General features: G+C 43.3%; 1 protein-coding gene and 1 pseudogene across 1 annotated transcript; one reads left to right on the top strand and one right to left on the bottom strand.

Moving 5' to 3' along the window:
• Positions 1-2,316: 2,316 nt before the first annotated feature.
• On the bottom strand, positions 2,317-3,402 carry LOC114682674 (annotated as a pseudogene).
• A 104-nt stretch (positions 3,403-3,506) lies between these two features.
• LOC114682640 (class I histocompatibility antigen, Gogo-A*0501 alpha chain-like) lies at positions 3,507-10,051 on the top strand. Its single transcript, XM_037200179.1, has 7 exons — positions 3,507-3,803; positions 6,670-6,743; positions 6,978-7,247; positions 7,518-7,793; positions 8,339-8,614; positions 8,718-8,828; positions 9,633-10,051. Exons 2-7 carry the CDS (start codon positions 6,671-6,673, stop codon positions 9,635-9,637), a joined length of 1,011 nt encoding a protein of 336 aa, XP_037056074.1. The 5' UTR covers positions 3,507-3,803; position 6,670; the 3' UTR covers positions 9,638-10,051.
• The last annotated feature ends 10,452 nt before the right edge of the window (positions 10,052-20,503 follow it).

Here is a 20,503-nt window from a genome sequence, read left to right as displayed (position 1 = left end):
GGCTATTACATAAGAAAAGGGAATGTTTCCATGAAGAAACCATCACAGAACTGCAAACAGTCTCAAAAGTGCAAACCAGCCTGGAGTTTATGTGTTGTGTGGAACAAGGAGAGAAGACACTCTGCAGAGTCACAAAGGACAGTGTTCATAGAGGAGAGGGCAAGTGGTAGGTGACAGGTGATCCACAGTACGGGTGTGGGTATCTCAGATGACTGTTTTATTAGGGTGCTCACCATGGCCTGTGAAGTTGAGCTGTGACTGTGAGAGAACATTTTCAGGACATGAAGGATTCCTCCAGCTGGACTCTAGTTCAGGAAGTTTGATAACTTCTCCTAGGAGCACCACCAGATGTGACCAAGTGAGTAAAGAATTGAGCCTAGAAGGGATTTTATCATTCAAACCTTCTTCTGACTTTTATTTTAGTTTTTTTTTTTTGATCTGACTGAAGATTGACTTATCAGGGAGGAGGAGTCTCAATTGATAAAATCCTTCCACCAGATTGCCTTGGGTGGGGGCAAGTAAGTAGGACATTTTCTTTTCTTTTTTTTTTTAAATTCAACAGGTTGCTTTATTGTAAAATAGTAACTTTCATATATTGGAATACTAGCCAAATTCAATACTGATATAAATATTGTATTATTGAATAAGTAAGTTTCTTAGGTCAAAATATGTGGTCAGGTGAATTTTCTGAATCTCATAAAAGACAGTTTTCAAACCATATAAAACATTTAGAAACAATATACATCAATAACATACCACATTTTAAACTAAATAAACTATGAAAATAGCTCAATCTTTAAGATTTAGAACACATATTTTCAATAACTTAAAAAACCTTTCTACACTTCCCATCTCTTAATTCTCCTGGGAAGAACAACTAGTTGCTAGATTTAAATAATCCAAATATTTATTCAAAGTAAGAGATTCTGATATTAAAGATAGTTGAGCTTATTGGAAACACAAAAATGATGAAAACTTATTAAGTACTTTAAATTATAACAAGTCCTTTCAAGCCCTAGATAATAAAGGCAGTTTTCAACTTTCTAGTAACACCTAAGGTTTATCTGCATAATGCAATTCATCAGCTGACCAATGATAAACAGCTGAAAGGGAATCTATTCACCTATTCAGCTATTACAATGTTTCATTGTAAAGGATATGTTGGCCAGTATTTAAAATGTATAAATTTAGTTATGCTAACATTTTGTGTTGTTGTGCTGGCTAGTTTTGTGTGCACTTGACAAGCCAGAGCCATCAGGAAGGGGGGAACCTCAATGAGAAAAACGCCTCTGTAAGATCCAGATGTAGGGCATTTTCTCAATTAGTGATTGATGGGGAGGGCCCAGCCTGCTGTAGGTGGGGTCACCCCTAGGCTGGTGGTCCTGGGTTCTATAAGAAAGTAGGCTGAGCAAACCAGGGGAGCAAGCCAGTAAGCAGCACCCATCCATGGCCTCTGCATCAGCTCCTGCCTCCAGGTTCCTGTTCTGTTCAGTTCCTGCCCTCACCACTTTTGATGATGAACTGTTCTATGGAACTGTGAATGAAATAAACCCTTTCCTCCCCAAGTTACTTTTGGTTCATGGTGTTTCATCATGGCAATAGTAAACTTAACTAAGACAATTGTTAATTTAGCAATAAATCATCTTCATGAGGCCACTCATTAAACTGAAAAGAAAGATGATACATTCTGGCTTTTATTTACAAAGTTATTTTAATTCAATAATTTGATTGTTACCACTTGAGAAGTACATTTGCTTCCCAGTACTGGGTGGCAATGAGGTTTAAGCAGCCTTCCTGGCCCTCACTTCCCTCTAACAGAAAGCAATACGGAAACTCAGCAGTAAACATTTGCTACTGCTTATGTAAACTCAGCTCCAAGAGGAAAAAAATGTGAGAACATTTCTAAGTTCTGTTCGGGGCATTCCCACCTCCAGTACTCTACTCTAATAACAGGGTACACCAGCTGTTTTGTCACAGACCAATCAACTTGAAGATGAAGATAACAGTGTTCTCACTGATGCCATTCATAACAAGTTTTTACATAAGTTTTATATCCAAATGTGTGCATATAAAACATTTGCAGATATTAGTGTTAAGAATTGAGAATGCACAGCAAAATCCACAAATGGCCTGTTTGTATCCTGAAGCCCTACAAATACTTTTGAGGCTGGAAGATAAAGCCTGGCTACCTATTTAAAAACATGTCATAATCATTGTGTTAAGGAGAACTCTAGAACTGACCATCTCATGAGAGTCAACCCAACTCCTGTGGCTTCACTACTTCTTACTCCTAATTAGGTTAAGGAGACCAATGAATACTACAGCCAGGAATTTACTAAATACTGGTGATTTCTACTAGTCAAACTCAGCTCTGCAAGCCAACAGGTGAAACAGGAGTCTTTCTGAACTCATTGTCCATTAGGAGTCAATTAAAGCCTTCATTTTCCCTGTAGACTTCAATATATGTGGGCCAAACAGGGCTGGCTCTGAGGTGGCCTCTGACTCTGGCTTTGGAATTTCTCTTTCAACTTCACCTTGACTACTGTGTTGATAGCGATAAGCAAACTTCTTTTTCAGAGCTCTGCTATGAGGGCAGCAGGGTCAGTAGTATCTACTGACCTAGGCTTGACATCTTTCTCTGACCTCTTGACTGACCGTAGCTTCACACTGTTCATATCTTTAAGGATCTCAAGCATATTTGGCATGTCAGGTGGCTTTGGGTGGCTCTTCACCAAAGTCTTTCCAGCATTGAGTCTTTGCTCTCTTCGCTCTTTAATCAGATCAACAGCAGACATACTTTGGTGGAGCGGTGGGGGAGGGGGTGGGGGAGGGGGAGGAGGAGGAGGGGGTGGTGGTGCTACCGTGGAGGAATCTGAGTGGCCTGCACTGAGACTCTGTTGCTCCTGTAGGGTCACAATCTTGGCAATCTGAGCTCGAAGGGCAGCGAGTTCATTCTCAAGAGCGGAGATCTTCTGCAAGGCCTCCTCCCTGGCCAGTGTTGTCTTTGGAGGATGCTCATCCTGAGACAAGTTTGGTAAGGAAATGTGCCTGCTTGGGGGCTTCTCAAAGCAAGGAAGGTCATCCTGGTCATCCTTGGAGACTTGGACCTGACCTCTGCCCTGAGTCTTGTTGAGCACTCTCCTTCTTCTGTGGCTACCCATCCAACATCAGCAAACGATGCCACCACATCCTCTCCTGGGTGGGCAGGACTCCCTTCTGTGGCATGGCTGGTAAGCTGAAATTGAACTCTTGGACACTGAATCAGAGATAAGTTGGTACCAATTTTCCTTACGATACTTCGAGATGAACCATATGGTTTTCCAAACCAAAGTACCGACTGCATGCTGACCCCAACTTGCTGAATCACCATCCTCATCAGGCACTTAATCCAGCCCAGCATTTAGGTGTCCACATCTTCCCAACCTGCAGTTCAAGTGCTTCAGGCATCCAGAGCAGCACATGGTCCACAGAGGAAACTCCGCGGCGCTGCAGCCAGCACCTTCCCGGCCGACTCAGGACATTTTCTTGATTAATAATTGATGTGGGATGACCCAACTCACTGTTCATGAAACAAAGGCTGGGCACTTGTTCCTGGATGATATAGAAGGCAGGCTGACCATGCCAGTAAGCAGCATTCTTCAGGGATTTTGCTTGAGTTTTTGCTGGGAATTCCTGCTCTAACTTGCTCAGTGATTGACTGTGACCTGGGATTTATCAAACAAATTCTTTCTTCCTCGATTTGGTTTGACTTATTGTGTTTTGTCGCAGCAATAGAGAAGCAGAATAATCCACACCACCAGTGGGTATGGATGACAACTTCACTAATACTCAAACTTGTTTCTGACCGAGGGCATTGGTTTTTATGGTTTATTTTTAGTTTTTACTTATGTGTATGTTTGTGTGTGTGTAGTACATGCTAATTGATTGGGGGTACCTGTCAAATTTGCAAGAGTACATCAAATTTCTCACAGGTGGAGTAATGGGAGGTTATGAGTGGTCCTTTGGGTGTGCTTAGAAATGAGCACAGGTCCATTGATAGAGTAGGTAGCACCTTTACCAACTAAGCCTTCTTTCAAAATCCTAGGGTGGTGATTTTGACCTGGTTTTCATTGCTGAATCCAAGGGCCTGGAACAAGGTGACTTACCTGGCAGATTCTGCATCACTTATTGAAGAGTAAATCTGAGAGGCAATCTCCTAAAAGTGGGGACTAGAGAAGGAAAGCAGGTTGCTTGTTCATGTGCTGAAGATCTTCTCTATTTCGTGTGCATGTGTGTGTGTGTGTGTGTGTGTGTTTCTGAGACATCCTGTCCATTCCAGGCCAGCAGACTTTCACCCAGATACACCTACAGCCCCCTCTACACCTGGAACACAGCACCAAGGAGATAAAATCTGAGCCACATCTGACCTCACAGCCTCTGTAGACGGGGTGGGGGTGGGGTGGGGGGGTGCGGTGGGGTGTGGGGGTGGTGGGTGGTGGTGGTGGTGGCATCTCAGGTACAGGGAGTCTTCACCGTCTTCACCGTCCAGATTCCTGTTGTTTTCATCTTTCACCCTGCCCAAGACACAGTTATACAACCATGTGGCTTACCCCATGGCACAGCCTCAGATTCTGGCATCAAGATAAAACCAGAGAGAAAAATAATGGCTCTGTGTACAGGTTTGTGGCAAGGGGAGTCCAGCTCGGTATAGGACTCAGTAAAAGGGAGGGTATTAGAAAAGATATCTGGGTCCTAAGTCACACAGATATGGAATGGTGGCCATTTCACTCCAAAGTTGGGTAATATCATGTGTTTAGAGGGACCACATGGGTGTCCAGAGTATTGTGTTTGAAGCCTGGGTTTGGGTATCTGTAGAGGTATCAGCCTTGTGTATGTGGAGATATTGCATTGATGTCTGAGCTGGGAATCATCAGAGTTCTGTCAATAGCACTTTATCCTCCTCAGCTCCTGCCTCATCTCCTCAATGTTTTCTGCAGATATGAACTGTATTATCTCCTCCCATTCTGATTTTTTTGACTCCCCCAGACATTTATGAGATAAGATCTCCAGGAAGCCAAGGCTTATTGCTATGGACTTAGCTGTATAGGAAAGGACCATGACGTAACAGTGAGCCATGGAAAGCCCAGCACAGAAACCAGAGGTGGATGCTTCAGTGGTAGAAAAGGTCTTTGGTTTCCTTTGCTTCCTTGATTCTGTCATCCATATCAACATCTGGGCTAAGACTCAGAAGGATGTTGTCAACAAGGCAATTACAAGTATCAGGGTAAGCAACTTGTCCCCAGACACTGCTCCCAGGATACCAGAGCACAGAGATGGATCTGTGGTGGAGAAGCAGAGCTCTGGAGATTTTGCCCCCATTCCTTAATCTATCCATTACATTTCAGGACTCTGTCACTCACATGGTAAATTCTTAGAAAAGCCAGTGAGCCTCATCCTAGTTATCAGAGTTGTAAAGTAAATAAGGAAAATTCTACACTCAATCTCTACCCATCATTATGAATAAAAATTCATTAAGAAATATGCACAACAATGACATTGATACTCTAATTTTGATGCAAATTTAACAACTCAATGAACTCGATTCTCCTATGGACATGGATGCAGCAAACTATGAAGGATTAAATACTATTTTGAGTTCCATAATGTAAGTAACACCTGAATGAACCTTGTGCAATATAAAAGATAAAAATCTACACTGAGCCCATTATGGTGGTACATGGATTCTGTCAATTCTCAGGGGACTGAGACCTGTGGATGACTGGATTTCTAGGGGAACCTAAAAAACAATTGGGTAAAAGTAAAATAATTTGAAGATGTTAATAAAAACACTAGCCTCTGAGTATGGAGAGATGTCTTAACTTTGAGGACATCTACAGTTGGAGTCCTAGAAGTCTGGGAGATCACAACCTTTTGTTCCTCCCTTGAAGGGTTACCTATAACTGATTCTGGGCTCCACAGACTGCTGTACTCCCAAATTCACATACCCCCACACAGACAAATATACATATAAACAAAATATAAAGATAAATCTTAAAACTCTTTTTCATGTACATTTTTGAGAATATACATACAGTATACATAAAACTAAAATGCTAAAGAGGACAATAGAATCCAAGATATGTCAAGTGGGAGAGGGGAGGATAATATAGGCAGGCATGTCAACATCCATTTGTTTCACCATATCATTGTATTTTGGAAAACAGTCATTAGTTTATGTTAACATTTTGCTTACATGCACTTTGTCATTAATGTTCAATGAAGAAATGTTTTAAAATTCTCAGTTCCTACCACAGTGAACAGGGATTGATATAATCCACACAAGCATAAATACCTTTGAGGGTCAATCAATTTCTAAGACTCTAGACATCCTGACATCTCAGTGTGATAAATGCTGGCTCAATGGCCTCTGGGCTGTACTCAGAAGGATATTTTGACCAGGATGAGGTGGACAACAACCAGGGTAAGCAACTTGTCCCCTTACATTGCTCTTAGAGTCCAAAGTCCCAGAGCTGGATCTGAGCTGGGAAAACAGGGCCCTAGAGGTTCCTCTTCCACAATGCTCTCTATCACTACCATTGGGAATTCTTAGAGAAGCCAATCAGCCTCATCCATATCATGATTATAAAATGAACAAGACGAGCAGAGTCTCAGTGTCCACTCTTCAAGCAGGATGAAGACCTTTATCCCTGAGGCTCTCCTCCTGCTGCTCCTGGCCAACCTGGCCCTGACCAGGCATCCAAAGGGTGAGTGTGGGTGTCAGGAGGGAAAGGACCTAACCTGGGAGAAAAAAGGACTCCATCCCTGGATTGAACACAGAAAAATCTGTCTCTTGCCTAGCCCAGGCAAGACCTTCTGGTCCCTGGTTTATTTTATATTATAACCCCTGTCCCCTTTTCCCTGCTCCCCTGGGAGCAATGTGGGGAGCTTCATAGGGAACTACATGGGGTGCTCTAGATCTAAAGGCCCACTGTACCTAGGTTCACACTCTCTGAGCTTTTTGCAAGCTCTCATCACCGGGCCTCACCTCCTGGAGCCTCAATTCATATTTGATGTCTACTTGGATGATCTTCATGTTGAGAGATTCAACAGCAGAGCAGAGACTCCAAGACTGGAGCACTGTGCACCATGGGTGGATCAGCAGGAGCCAGAGTATTGGGAGAAGAGGACACAGGACATCCTGAGCTTAATGAACATCTACAAGGATTCTCTGAAGAAAATGCTTCACTTCTACAATGAAAATGAAGGTGGTGAGTTAACCCAAATCAGAAATCCCAAATATCAAGCTCGCAACGGGTTTGCTCCAGTTCTCCAATCCTGTTCCCCATATCCAAGATTTACTCCCGTAAATGGGACCCATGTAGATTAGGCTGTAGAGAGCCTTGGGACACTGACCTGGTGTTTTGTACAATTTAAGCTAAATGTGGCCATTTACAAAGGCCAAGTGGGAGGGACTCAGCCACAGGAGGGCCCCTGGTTCATGTCCCTCTGAGCATGGCTGAGAGTCGGGTCTTGGACAGGATATCATACACTCAAGATCCTGATGTCCTGTGATGTACTGCCTGGAGGGTACTTCGGAGATGAGGAATTTAAATTTATCTTCGAACCCAAAGATGCCATTATGCTGGCTGAGAACAAGAGCTTTTGGCTGATAACTGGCAATGCTGCTAAATACCTGAGCAAGGAGTGGAAGAAGTTAGAATTTGCAAAATACGTGAAGACTTTCCTAGAGTGTAAATGTGTGCAGCTTCTTCTCCCAATGTTGCAGCATGGGAAGGAAACTTTGCTGAGAACAGGTAAGGAAAGAAACTGCCACATCTGCTCTGAGACTGGAGCCCCTGTCCCCTGAGGATTCCTCCTCTTCACGGAGAAGCTGAATACTAACTCAGTCTTGAATGAAAGAAGAAGAGCGTCATGGGTTTCCTAATTCAATAAGAGAGAGCGACTTTGATAGGCCTAAGCCTTCTCTCGGGATAGATCACTCTGTCAATATAGCAGCATTTCCCTTCCATTTGCCTAGTGAACCATGATCTCTGTCATGCCTGTTCACTGTCTATGTACTTTGGAGGTCTGAGTCCAGTGTCGCTGAGTCTCAGTTACCATCCAGTCAAAATCAGAAGTCAGTATTCACAGAAGTCTCCTGCTCTATGCTGGCTGATGCTGATTCTGAATCTTCCCAAGGAATAGATTATCCCATTTTATTCTGAGATTATGCTGATATGTGGGATCTGAATATCTTCTTCTAGCCACTCTCCCACTCATTCAAAACAAGGTTGCATGCACATTGGTGGATCTTCAGTAAGAATGAAAAAGCCTGAATTTTCCAATTTATTCCCATCAGACATTCCGAAAATACATGTGACCCATGAGGTCAGAGATGATGGAAAAATCACTCTAAGGTGCTGGGCCATGAAATTCTATCATACTAAAATCAACATAACCTGGCAGAGAGATGGGAGCAACCAGACTATGGACATGGATGTGATAGAGACCAGACCTGCAGGAGATGGAACCTTCCAGAAGTGGGCAGCTGTGGTGGTGCCTTATGGGAAGGAGCAGACATACACATGTCATGTGTACCATGAGGGGCTGCCTGAGCCCATTACCATGAGATGGGGTAAGATGTAGGTGTGATCACTGAGCCTGTCACATGAGTGGGTGTCCTTTGGTCAAATTGGACTAGGGTCATGACTGAACCTGTTCCTTCCATTCTCTGCCAGAGCCTCCTCAGCCCTCTGTCCCCATCATGCCAATTGTTACTGGCCTGGTTCTTGGAGCTGTGTTTATAGGAGCCGTGGTGACTTTTCTGATATGGAAGAGGAGGACTAAAGGTAAGGAAAGGGCAGGGTCTATGTTCAAGTCTCCATGGGAATAACAAGTCCAGCTGAGGGTGTGCCCTGACACATGAGAGCAAAGATTTCTCCACACAGTTGCTTATTCAGTCTTGTGCTGATGTGCTGACATTAACTTTATTGCGAAGGAAATAATTATCAGATTCATCACTGCAATGATAGAGGTGGCAGAGAACTGATGCAGTCCTCAGAGGTCAGATGTTAAAGTACCTACTTAGAACACATCATCAGGGGTCCAATTATCCTCCTCATGTTCAATCTACTATCAGGTTTCCCTATCTTTCTCTTGATCTACAGTCACAGTTCTGGAAACTTCTCTGATAAGGACCAGGAGATTCCTCTAGGCCTTCTAATCCTGTTGCTGCCATGACCTCTAATAAAAGGGATTATTTCCAAGGGTAAATGGTGAGGCAGCCTTGTTCAGACTTGCCAGTCATTGTGCTAGGGGCTCTTCCCTGAGACACTTATTGCAGTATATACAGGAGCCATGGAGATTCTCATCCAGCCCATACTTTCTCATTTAGTGCAATCTTCAGAGGCATTGATCTGCTCTTGTATCACTTTCCACTGGGAGGTAAATTTTCTATGATGTCCTGCCTTCTGTTTCAGCTTTAAAAAGTGACACCCTAAAGGGCCTGATGTGGGACAGGGGAGGTCAGTGGATAGAACTTTAGGGCTCGGGCACTGTTGGGATTGGGACATTTTGAGTGTGTGATAAGATTTTCTGTATACAACTAAATAAGACAACAATCTAAATTTCTTCCTTGTTCTTTTCTTCTACAGGATAGGACAGCTGGTCTGAGCCTAAGAAGATTTATTCTGTTTTCTCCTTTTCCCACTGTGGCTTCAAGACCTGATGACTTCTCTTCCTGCATCTGACTGTGACTATGTGTCTGTCTCCTGAGAGCACAGTGTGAACAGGCGATGAGTTCAGCCCTGCCCTGAGCATCAATAAGTCCCATCCACACACTGATCACCATTCCTTCCCCAGTCATCATTGCTGCTCCAACAGAGGCTGGGCTGGCAAACCTCCCCCCGCCCTTGACTGAACTTTAGTTTCCTCTGAGCTACAACTTCATTCATCTTTCTTGAAATTAAGCATTTTTATGGTTGTGCAACTTCTTTCCGAGTGGGTATTTCATTAGTGAACTAAAGATGAGTAAATCCTGATAGAGAAAATAAAGACTCCGAACATTATGGAATCATGTGTCCTGTGCTAACTCCATTACCTCTCCTGAAGTTGAAGACTGTATAGAGATATGTGAGGCTGGTGTGTGCACAATTACACCCTCCACCCTGGGCTCGCACATAGCTCTTTTCCACCTGTGTCATCTTGCTAGCTCCTAATTCCTATTCTTTCAAAAAACCTGTTCACCAGGACATGTGAACAAAGGATCTCAGGCCTTTCTTAGGCTGTGTCCAGTGTCTGTGCTGTTCTTTCATGATGGCGGTCTGCCTGTTCAGGCTTGAGTCTGATGTTTCGTTAAGAGATGTTTAAATTCATCGTTCTAGAGAAATTACATTTGTTCTAAGTTCTGTGTTTGAGTCAGGTGTCATTGTCTTCTGTATCAGACATTCACTGACACAAGTAGGGAGCATTTTGTTATTGTGCAAATTATGTGTGTGGTGTTCTCACCAAATTAGAGTCCAATCCTGGTTTCTGACAGCTCTAGGGGCTATAATATGCCAGTAATACCAGCAGGAGGAGCCCTGCCAACAGGAGATTTGCAAGTAGAAGATCAACCTGGGATATACACTGAGACCCTGTCTCCAAAGGAAGTCATTAAAATCTAATAAATAAATGAATGAATTAAAAAAGTAATATTATAAGGGATGGACAAAGACTACTATGTTAGTGCCATTCTACAGAAATCTCAACTAAGTATTTGAATTTCAGACAGGAAGTAGCTTGATGTAAAGAATGATATGTGGCATATATAAATTGAGCAATGTATGAGAATGAACTGCTTAAATCCCTAGAGCATTTCATAGTAGTCACCAAAACATAAGCATACGATTTTAGAGCACTCAGTCACTTTCAATGAAACTGGAAACCCTTCAAAATGAAATAAAGGAATCCTATGTTAAAACCTTTCTACAGAGAGGGTCAGAGAGTGGAGATCAAGAGGAAAGGTGTAGATGAAATCAATAGTATTCTCTGTCAAATTAAGTTAACAAAAAGTCTAGATACTGTATGCAATACCTTGGGAACAGAGATTCTCTTCCAGTTCCAATAGAACATTAATCAAGAGAGAGTGTGTTTGTGGCCCTAAGGCACAGTTGAGCATTGTCTCTTGTGTACTTCTCTGTATCCGAGAGGAAATGCACATGGCAGATTCTCTAACTCTTGTTAAGCAATACTAGGAGCAGAGCCCCTAAAGAGGTAAACAGGGCAGAAAAGTCAGGTTTCTGAAGCATGTGATGGGGATCTTCCTGCATGTGTGTCTGTGGAACAGACTACCTGCCTCAGACAAGGAGAACATTTCCCAGCAAACCCTAGTGTCTTTCAACAACAGGACAAGGCAGCAATCCTCTGTCCAAGAAGGACATGTGAGCTCACCTTCCCCATATCCCGTGATCTCAGTAGCAGTGTCCTTGTCCTCACTTTTCTGTCGGTTTGCAGAGATTACATCTCTCTCTCTTCTCTGTAGCTTGAGTTTTTCTGCCTTGCCCACAGTTAGGACAAATCTCTGTCACCCACCAGTCCCACCTCCGCTCAGACCCAACCAAGTAAACACAGAGACTTATTTTGCTTGCAAACTGTATGGCCGTGGCAGGCTTCTTGCTAACTGTTCTTTTATCTTAAATTAACCATTTCCTTTTATCTTAAATTAACCATTTCCTTTTATCTTAAATTAACCATTTCCATAAATCTATTCCTTGCCACGTGGCTGGTGGCCTACCGGCGACTTCACATGCTGCTGGTCATGGCGGCGGCTGCAGTGTCTCTCTGCCTCAGCCTTCTTTTATTTCTCCTCTCTGTTAGTCCCGCCTATCCTTCCTGCCTAGCCACAGCCGATCAGGTTTTATTTATTGATCAATCAGAACAACTTGACATACAGACCATCCCCCAGCACAGCCAAGTGCAGACATACAGACCATCCCCCAGCACAGCCAAGTGCAGACCATCTCAGACACCTGCACTCAGGCCCATGGTCCTAATCATCCTTTATGCGGACCTGCTGGGTAAAGCCACGAGGAACCCAAGAAGGGCTCCCACAGGACATACAGAACATCCCACAGCACTTCCCCTTTTCTTTTTTTTTAAAAGGAAGGTTTTAACTTTTATACATCTCCAAAGCCAGCTTGGTATATTTGGGAATTTGGGCGTAGCTTCTCTTACTACTTCCTGCTGGAGGGGGGCGCTGTATCTTATGGGGACATTTTAAGATCATGGAGTAGTCCGTGAGGCTGTATCGTCTGAGCCAGTTGCCTTGAAACGATTCTAGATGTTGGATCATCTGGGCCATGGTGTCATCGGAGACCTTTCAGGTGGTCTTGGCTGGTCAAACCTGATGTATCTTAATCTGGAACAAATCCACAGCCTCTGGCTTTCTGTGGAAACAAAAGCAGAATCTCCTTTCCAAAGCAACACATCCTTATATCCAAATTTTAAAGTCAAGGTATCTTTAAAATATACATATTGGTTTAACTCAACATCTTTTACAATCAAATGTTTTTCTGCAGTTAAAAATCCCAAAGACAACACAATCCAGATTCTCTGTGTAATATTCATCTTTACGTGGCTTATTTTTTATATTACTTTTACTTTCTCTTTAAAGACTTTATTTTTTTAAACTTTCTATTTCTTTATATAACTGTCTATGTTCCTTTTCCTCTCTCTTCCAAGCCTATGTACATTTTTACACACATTGTAAAGCATTTAAAGTCTTGTTCCATCTGAATCTGTCTTATTGCAAACTTATTGCTTTAAACTGTAGCCTTCTAAGCCTGAAACAGCTCTGTGGCTGCTGGCTCTGCCCCCTTCAGCTTCCCAACATGGCGGTGGTCCGTTTACCACCAGCTCTGGGAGCCATTGTGGGTCTGTGCTTTTATCCAAGCACCGTGTAGCCCAGAAACCCTTTTTGCCTTATACTAGCAAAGGCCAAATCCACCATGCAACTTAATGTGCCATTTGCAGAGGCCTCATTCCCGCCATACTGCAGGTCAAGCACACATGCCAGGAACCCGCCAGTAACTCAAACCGGCGGCTGCTGCTCATTTGAGAGAGAGAATTAGGAACTGTGGGGCGTTTACCGACGTCACCGTTCCTGGAGAACTTACCGACGTAACTGCTCCGTGTGTTGAGTTCTGAATCCTCTTTACCACCACGCGAGGATTCTTCTCAGATCACACTTTATTGGAGCGCCTCTTGGTTAAGGGACTTTGTCTTTAGTATTTATTTATTTTTTTTCATAACACCGGCCTTTATTCCTGTTCATTTGTCCTTTTTCTTTAGTCCCTCTTTTTTTTCTTCCCTTTTTTTCTTTAGCCCCACGTTGGGCGCCATTTGTAGCTAGAGTTTTCCTGCCTTGCCCTCAGTCAGGACAAATCTCTGCCACCCGCCAGTCCCACAGCCGCTCAGACCCAACCATGTAAACACAGAGACTTATTTTGCTTGCAAACTGTATGGCCGTGGCAGGCTTCTTGCTAACTGTTCTTTTATCTTAAATTAACCATTTCCTTTTATCTTAAATTAACCATTTCCTTTTATCTTAAATTAACCATTTCCATAAATCTATTCCTTGCCACGTGGCTGGTGGCTTACCGGCATCTTCACATGCTGCTGGTCATGGCGGCGGCTGCAGTGTCTCTCTCTTTCCAGTCCTTTTATTTCTCCTCTCTGTTAGTCCCGCCTATCCTTCCTGCCTAGCCACAGCTGATCAGGTTTTATTTATTGATCAATCAGAACAACTTGACATACAGACCATCCCCCAGCACAGCCAAGTGCAGACCATCTCAGACACCTGCACTCAGGCCCATGGTCCTAATCATCCTCTATACGGACCTGCTGGGTAACGCCACAAAGAACCCAAGAAGGGCTCCCACAGGACATACAGAACATCCCACAGCACTTCTCTATCCTCCTGATTCCTTTCAGCATGCATGGTACGCTAACACACTGGCTAATATACCTTGTACCAGGGTCCTAACTGGAGGAGAGTTAGGGGTTGACCTCACACTGCACCAGCAGCAAATCATCCAGGCCTGGCCTCAGGGGTGCTACTTGGAACACAAACCATTCTGACAAAGAAAGGACTCCTGAGATAAAGCCTCCAATGCAGTGAATGGAGCACATGGATCCTGAAGACAGGGAGTAGGAAAAGAGAGTTACCTAGAGCAATGGCCACAAATTCCCAAAGTGTCTGAGATCTCAGTTCTGCTAGTAGAACTGGAGTGGTGTCTCTGACAGGATTGTCTCCTAAGGAAAATCATGAAAATCAGAGTTCCCAAGCCCTGCATGTCCCCAATAACAGGTACGAATGTTCATTGGTCCTCAAGTACAACTTCTGACCCCAGGTTGCTATTATTTGACATTATCTTCAGTAAACTAAGGGTCTCAAACACTGAGGTCATAAGACAGTCAGTATAGAATGATATAAACCACATAGGCATGTTTACTATTTAGTTTCACATAATTTCTAAACGTGTGTAGACATATTGAGATCAAAATGCTCTAGAATAGCTGATATATTGCCCCCAGTGTTGGGACTCAGAAGAACATTTTGACCAAGGCCAGGACATGGATGTGGTGAATTAGGTTGTCTCCAGACATTGCTCCAGGGACACCAAGACAAAGAGCTGGGCTAGAGCTAGGAGTTGGGTTGTAGGGATTTATATTTTCTAAGAGTTCTTCCTTTTACATGACTAACCATTTTTCTTTTTCTCTCTTCTACTGGTTATTCTTAGAGAAGTCCATCAGCCTAAACCAGATCAGGGTCCTAAAGTGAAGAGAGACCAGCACTGATTCAGACTCCACTTATAAAGCAGGAGGGACCCCCTGACCCCATACTTTTCAACTGCTACTCCTGGACCTGTATCTTTGACCCAGATCCATCTATTTGAGTTTGAGTTTGAGAGGGAAAGAGCCTCTGCACAGAGGACCAAGGGCTCAGACTGCCTGGTGCTCACCATCCCATAATCTGCATTTCTGCCTTAACTCAACTACACTCTCCCAGTGGAAAACTAGACTCTGCAGTGATCATGGAATCTAACTGACATTTGTTGAGGGTTATCACTGAGAAATAGGAAATGTTTCCATGTAGACACCACTGGAGAACTACAAGCAGTCTCAGACTGCAAAGCAGCCTTCAGTTGCACATGTTGTGTGGAAAAGGAGAGAGACACTCTCCAGAGTCACAAAGGACAGTGTTCCTACAGGAGGAGACAGCGGCAGGCTATAGGTGATGCACCACCTGGTTGTGGGACAGGTCAAGAGAGTGTTTTATTGAGTGCTTAGCATAGCCTTACTGTGAAGGTGAGCTGTCAGCTGTGAGAGAAGATTTTCAGGATGTGAAGAATTCGTCCAGCTAGGCTCTAGTTCATGAAGCTTTAAAAGTTTTCCAAGAGCACCATCAGTAGTGACCAAGTGAGCAGACAGTTGACTCTACAGTGGATATTATCATTGGAGCTATGTTCCTACTTTCATTTAGTTTTGTTTATTTGACCCAAGCTAAATGATCTGGAAGGAGGAACCCCTTTTGATAAAATGCTTCCACCAGATTGCCTGCAGTCAAATCTGTAGGACATTTTCTTGATTAATGATTCATGTAGAAGGGCCTAACTCCCTCTTCATGCTGCAAAGGGCTGGGAATTTGATCCTGGATTGTGTCCAGTGGAGTCTGAACAAGCCAATAAGCAGCATTCTTCAAGGATTTTATTTAAGTTCCAGTTTCAAGTTCCTCCCTTGAGTTCCCGCTCTAACTAACTCAATGATGGAATATGACCTTGGAGTTGTCACATGAAGAAAACTCTTTTTTCCTCAAGTTGTTTTTCTTCCTGGATATTTGTCACAGTAATTGAAAAGTAGACAAACACAAACTGCCACTGGGCTTGTATGACACCTTCAGAGCTACCCAAACTTGTTTTTGACAGAAGGCAGTGGTTTATGGCTTAGTTTTAGTTTTTACTTATGTGTATGTTTGTGTGTGTATAGTACATGCCAATAGATTGGAGGTGCATCTAGGAGAGGACATCAAATTCCATGGAGCAAGAGTTCCAGGAGGTTGTTAAGAGCACTTTGCTGATGTTTGGAAATGAACTCAGATCCACTGTCAATGCAGTTAGCATTTTAAAAAACTAAGCTACCCTTCCAATCCAGGCCATGATACTGCACTTTGCTGTATTCCAGATCCTTGAACAGGGTCGGGCACTTGGTAGATTCTCCAGCAGTACCAAGGGGTAAATCTAAGAATCACACCTCCTAAAAGAGGAGCCTAGTCAATGAAAGGCAGGTTTCTTGTTCATGTGGTAGAGATGTTCTCTCCCATGTATGTGAGACATTCTATCCAGCTCAGGCCTGGAGGCCTTCCCCCAGCAAGTCCTAGAGACCCCTCTACACCTGAAAACTGTGGTGGTATTGTGTTCCCCAAAATATTGTGTACCTTAATAAACTTATCTGTGGTCAGAGAACAGAAAAGCCACTAGTTAGGCAGTGATAGCACATGCCTTTAATCCTAGCATTCCAGAGGCAGAAATTCATCTGGGATCTCTGTGAGTTCAAGGTCACATTGGAAATGGCCAGGCATGGTGACTCATGTCTTTAATCCCAGAAAGCAGCCTTTAATCCTAGGGAGTGATGGTAGAAAGCAGAAAGGTATATAAGGTGTGAGGACCAGAAACATTTAGCTGGTTAAACATTTGGCTGGTTAAGCTTCAAGCTTTCGAGCAGCAGTTCACCTGAGAGCCATTGGGATGAGGACACAGAAGTTTCCAGTCTTAGGAAACAAGACCAGCTGAGAAGTTGACCAGGTGAGGTTAGCTGTAGCTTGTTTCTGATCTTCCAGTATACCCCAATACCTGGTTCCGGGTTCTATTTTATCAATAAGAACTTTTAAGATTCATGCTACAGGACACAGCACCAAGCCTCTGGCCAAATGCTGGAACCTGAGCCATATCTGACCTCAGAGCCCTTGGAGTCAACAGGGAGGGACAACTTAGGTAGAGTAAGTCTCCCTCATTCTGCACATCTGATGCTGCCTATTTCCCCGCCACCATACAATCCTATACAGCCATGGGAGCTGCCCCAAGGGGGAGACTCAAACTATGACACTGATATAAGATCAGAACTAAGCAATGATGACTGTAGGGACAGAGATGTGTAGCATGAGTCTTATAAGTCTCATTAATAAAATCAAATCTGAGGCCAGTTATTGGGGTGAACACTGGAAGGTCAGAGAGACAGAACAAGCCACAGCTATCTCACCTCACCGGATCCTCAGCGGGTCCTGTTTCCTCAGACTGGAAGCCTCTGAGTCCTCATCCAGAATGAATCCCAGCTGAACTGTGCTGCTTCAAAGCCTGAAAGCTTAACCAGCCAAATGCTTCTAGTTTCTAGTCCTCACGCCTTATGTACTTTTCTGCCTTCTACCACCACTCCCTGGGATTAAAGTTTTGCTTTCTGGGATTAAAGGCGTGAGTCTCCATGCTTGGCTATATCCTTGAATACATGGATTTCTGCCTCTGGAATGCTAGGATTAAAGGCATGTGCTACCACTGCCTATCCTTTATGTTTAATATTGTGGCTGTTCTGTTCTGTCTCTGACCCCAGATAAGTTTATTAGCGTGCACAATATTTCGGAGAACAGAATACCACCAGAGAGATTTGGCAAGAGTTGGTCACATCTACATAGGATCCATGAAAATCAAAAGGCTGAGTACACCTCGGTCCTTAATCTTAGAGCTATTAATTAATTGATGGCCATAACTTAGGTGGTATGATATTGTTCAGAAGGTTCCCCATGAGTGTACCAATTATTATGCTGCATGTCTGGGTCTTGAGGGTCTGTGGAGGGTCACCTGGTGCCATAGTGAGACACTGGTGTAATTTTTGCATTGGAAATCATCAGAGACATATCATTAGTACATTACCTTTCTCAACTCCTACTATTTCTTCTACTCTTGGCCTTCCTTGGACATGGTGTGTATGGCCACTGACACAGCAGCCAACTCCCATCCTAAATTCCTTCACCTTCCCTAGATCCCGGTGATCTCTGATCACCAGGAAGCCAAGGTTTAGTGCGGTGCCTTCAGCTGGCCAATAAAAAACTGTGACACAGCAGTGAGGCAATGAAACCCCATAATCAGGGCCAGAGATGGACACTTCAGTGAGGTAGGTAGCCTTTATTTTACTTTCCCTCCTTGATTCTGTCAGCTACATCAGCATCAGGACTAGGACTCAGAAGGATGTTGTGAACAGGACCAGTACAGAGATCACAGTAAGCAACTGGTCCCCAGACACTGCTCCCAGGTTACCAGGCCCTAGAGCTGGGTCTGAGTGGGGACGCAGGGCTCTAGAGATTCCTCTCTCAGTAGTTAATCTTTCCATGACTCAGTAAACCAAGTCTCTGTCAGTCCCTTTGGAAATTCTAGAGAAATATAATCCTGAAAATCAGAATTTTAAAACGGCGAAAAACTAGTCTAGACCACCTCCAGTTACGATATTTCTCTGCTCTTTCCTTTGAAGCTGGCTACTTGCAGTTCTGTTTTACAATTTAGAGGTATGCTTGCCTCTGCCTCCTGGAACCAGGGACTAAAGGCATGTGCCACCACCGCCTGGCTCCTTTTTATTGTGTATGATAATTTTTTCTGCATGTGCTTCTGTGCACCATGTTCATGCTCAGTGGCTGGGGTGGCAAAAAGGTCTTTGTTTATCCTGTGTCTGGATCGAGATGGTTGTATGTTTTGTGCTGGGAATTGAACCCAGGGTTCTGGAGGTTTGGCCAATGTTTTTAATCACTGGCCGTATATTGACTGTCCTTTAAGTAATTCTTCCTGTTATTATAGAGCTATTCTGGGGCTGAGTTAAACAGGGCTCTGGAAAATCCTTCTCACAGAGTGGGGGTCCTCTATAAACACACTAATCCTACTTTAGGAACTCAGGATGTTTCCTTTTCTAGTTTTTAAAATTTCCCTCTTTAAGTTGCTGATATTTTTGGAGATGTCTGGTCCTCACTCCCTGCTCCAGACAGCTGTTCCTGAACTTAAAGTGTATTCCCTGTATATCCTAGAGGACTGTTGCTATACGTGCTGTTGTCCTTCATCCTGAGGAAGTGGGCATCCCAGACTCATCTGTTTTTGCTTCCTGTATCTACAGCAAATGGGACCTGTCTGGAGTCATTCTTTCCAAGTGCCCCTGGTTCTAAGAACAGAGGAGTTTCTTTCATTGTCTTACAAGCCCCGTGGACCCCTGACCAAGGAATCTCCATGCTATTGTCTTGAGACATGTTAGGGTCAAAGCCTGTTTTCTGACAGGTGTAATAAGCTGTGATTGGCCAATACAATAAGGCAACTAATGTCACAAATACAGTGAAAATTAGAGAAAGGATGCTTATTAAATGTGGCCAGAATGGGAAGAAGACCAAGCAGGTCCACTGAGTCACTCTGAGTCTCCATTTCATCTTTAGGATCCTGACATGAGGACGTTCCTCCCATTTTTGCTCTTTAATTTTTGCTATTTTAATTTGCTAATAAACTAGAGTTTTCTGGTCATCACCCACCTCTTCTCACAGCAGTTACCGACTTTTCTCAGTTTATTGCCTAGAGATTCTGTCTGTACCTTTGTGTCCTCCTCCATCATGGATTTCTTATCCTTGATCTCTGCATTTTCCCAGTCCTAACTTCTAAGTGCTGGTAGTACAGGTGTGTTCCACAACACACAAATCTTCAGAGAAGGTGTAAAGTATGTCTTCTTATCTGTGTCTATAAGAGTTGGCAGGAATTTAGCAAGTGACATATAGAGGCAGGAAATATCCAATTACTGTGTGCACTGATGTATGATTTAATTGGACTTTCTGATTTAACCTAAAAAAAAAAATAATAAAACCAGATAGCTAGGACAGTTGTTAAAGATGATGAGGAACATGATTTCGGTTATTCTGCCAATCACTCCAATAAGAGATACAGAAAGGGCAAATACAGGCCCAAAGTTACCTTCTGCTTTGTTAGATGTGAGATTTGCAGAGGATGGAAAACAAGAACAAAGAAGTTTCATGCATTATAGAGCCATGAATTCTAACCGTGGAACAGACTGATGATCAAAGACAACAATTACTTCACTACACCCAAGACTAGGCTTGAGTTCCTTGGTCACATACCTTACATAATTAGTCACAGGCTCCAGTATGCACCTTGGAAAAGCAAAGTTGTAAAGGAAATTAAATGACCATATTGTGTGTAAAGGAAAATAGATGGTGAACTGAGCATCATTTAAAGTTTTTCTAGAGTAAAATTAAGAATAGAAATCAGTTCCCCTGAAACCACAAACATCTGCCTGACAGTACAAAAGGAATTGGGTGAAACATGCTCTGCTTGCTTGAAATTGTGTTAAACAGTAATAAAAGAATCATTGCTTTGGGGTGAAGATGTTATGGTGGGAAAATGAATACAAAGAAAAATGTTTATTGTGGGCTTCTAAGGAAATCATGGAACTTGAA

Source organism: Peromyscus leucopus, chromosome 16_21 (assembly GCF_004664715.2).
Source record: "Peromyscus leucopus breed LL Stock chromosome 16_21, UCI_PerLeu_2.1, whole genome shotgun sequence".
Classification (NCBI taxonomy): domain Eukaryota; kingdom Metazoa; phylum Chordata; class Mammalia; order Rodentia; family Cricetidae; genus Peromyscus; species Peromyscus leucopus.
The sequence above is the reverse complement of the archived record's forward strand: the minus strand, read 5'-3'. Positions and strand labels throughout refer to the sequence as shown.

What these genes read in the sequence shown, in the direction of transcription:
- LOC114682640 (XM_037200179.1), top strand. Translation starts at nt 6,671, where the DNA reads ATGAAGACCTTTATCCCTGAGGCTCTCCTCCTGCTGCTCCTGGCCAAC. An exon ending in CCTGACCAGGCATCCAAAGG is followed by an intron (nt 6,744 to 6,977) that starts GTGAGTGTGGGT and finishes CACTGTACCTAG; the next exon opens with GTTCACACTCTCTGAGCTTT. An exon ending in GCCCATTACCATGAGATGGG is followed by an intron (nt 8,615 to 8,717) that starts GTAAGATGTAGG and finishes ATTCTCTGCCAG; the next exon opens with AGCCTCCTCAGCCCTCTGTC.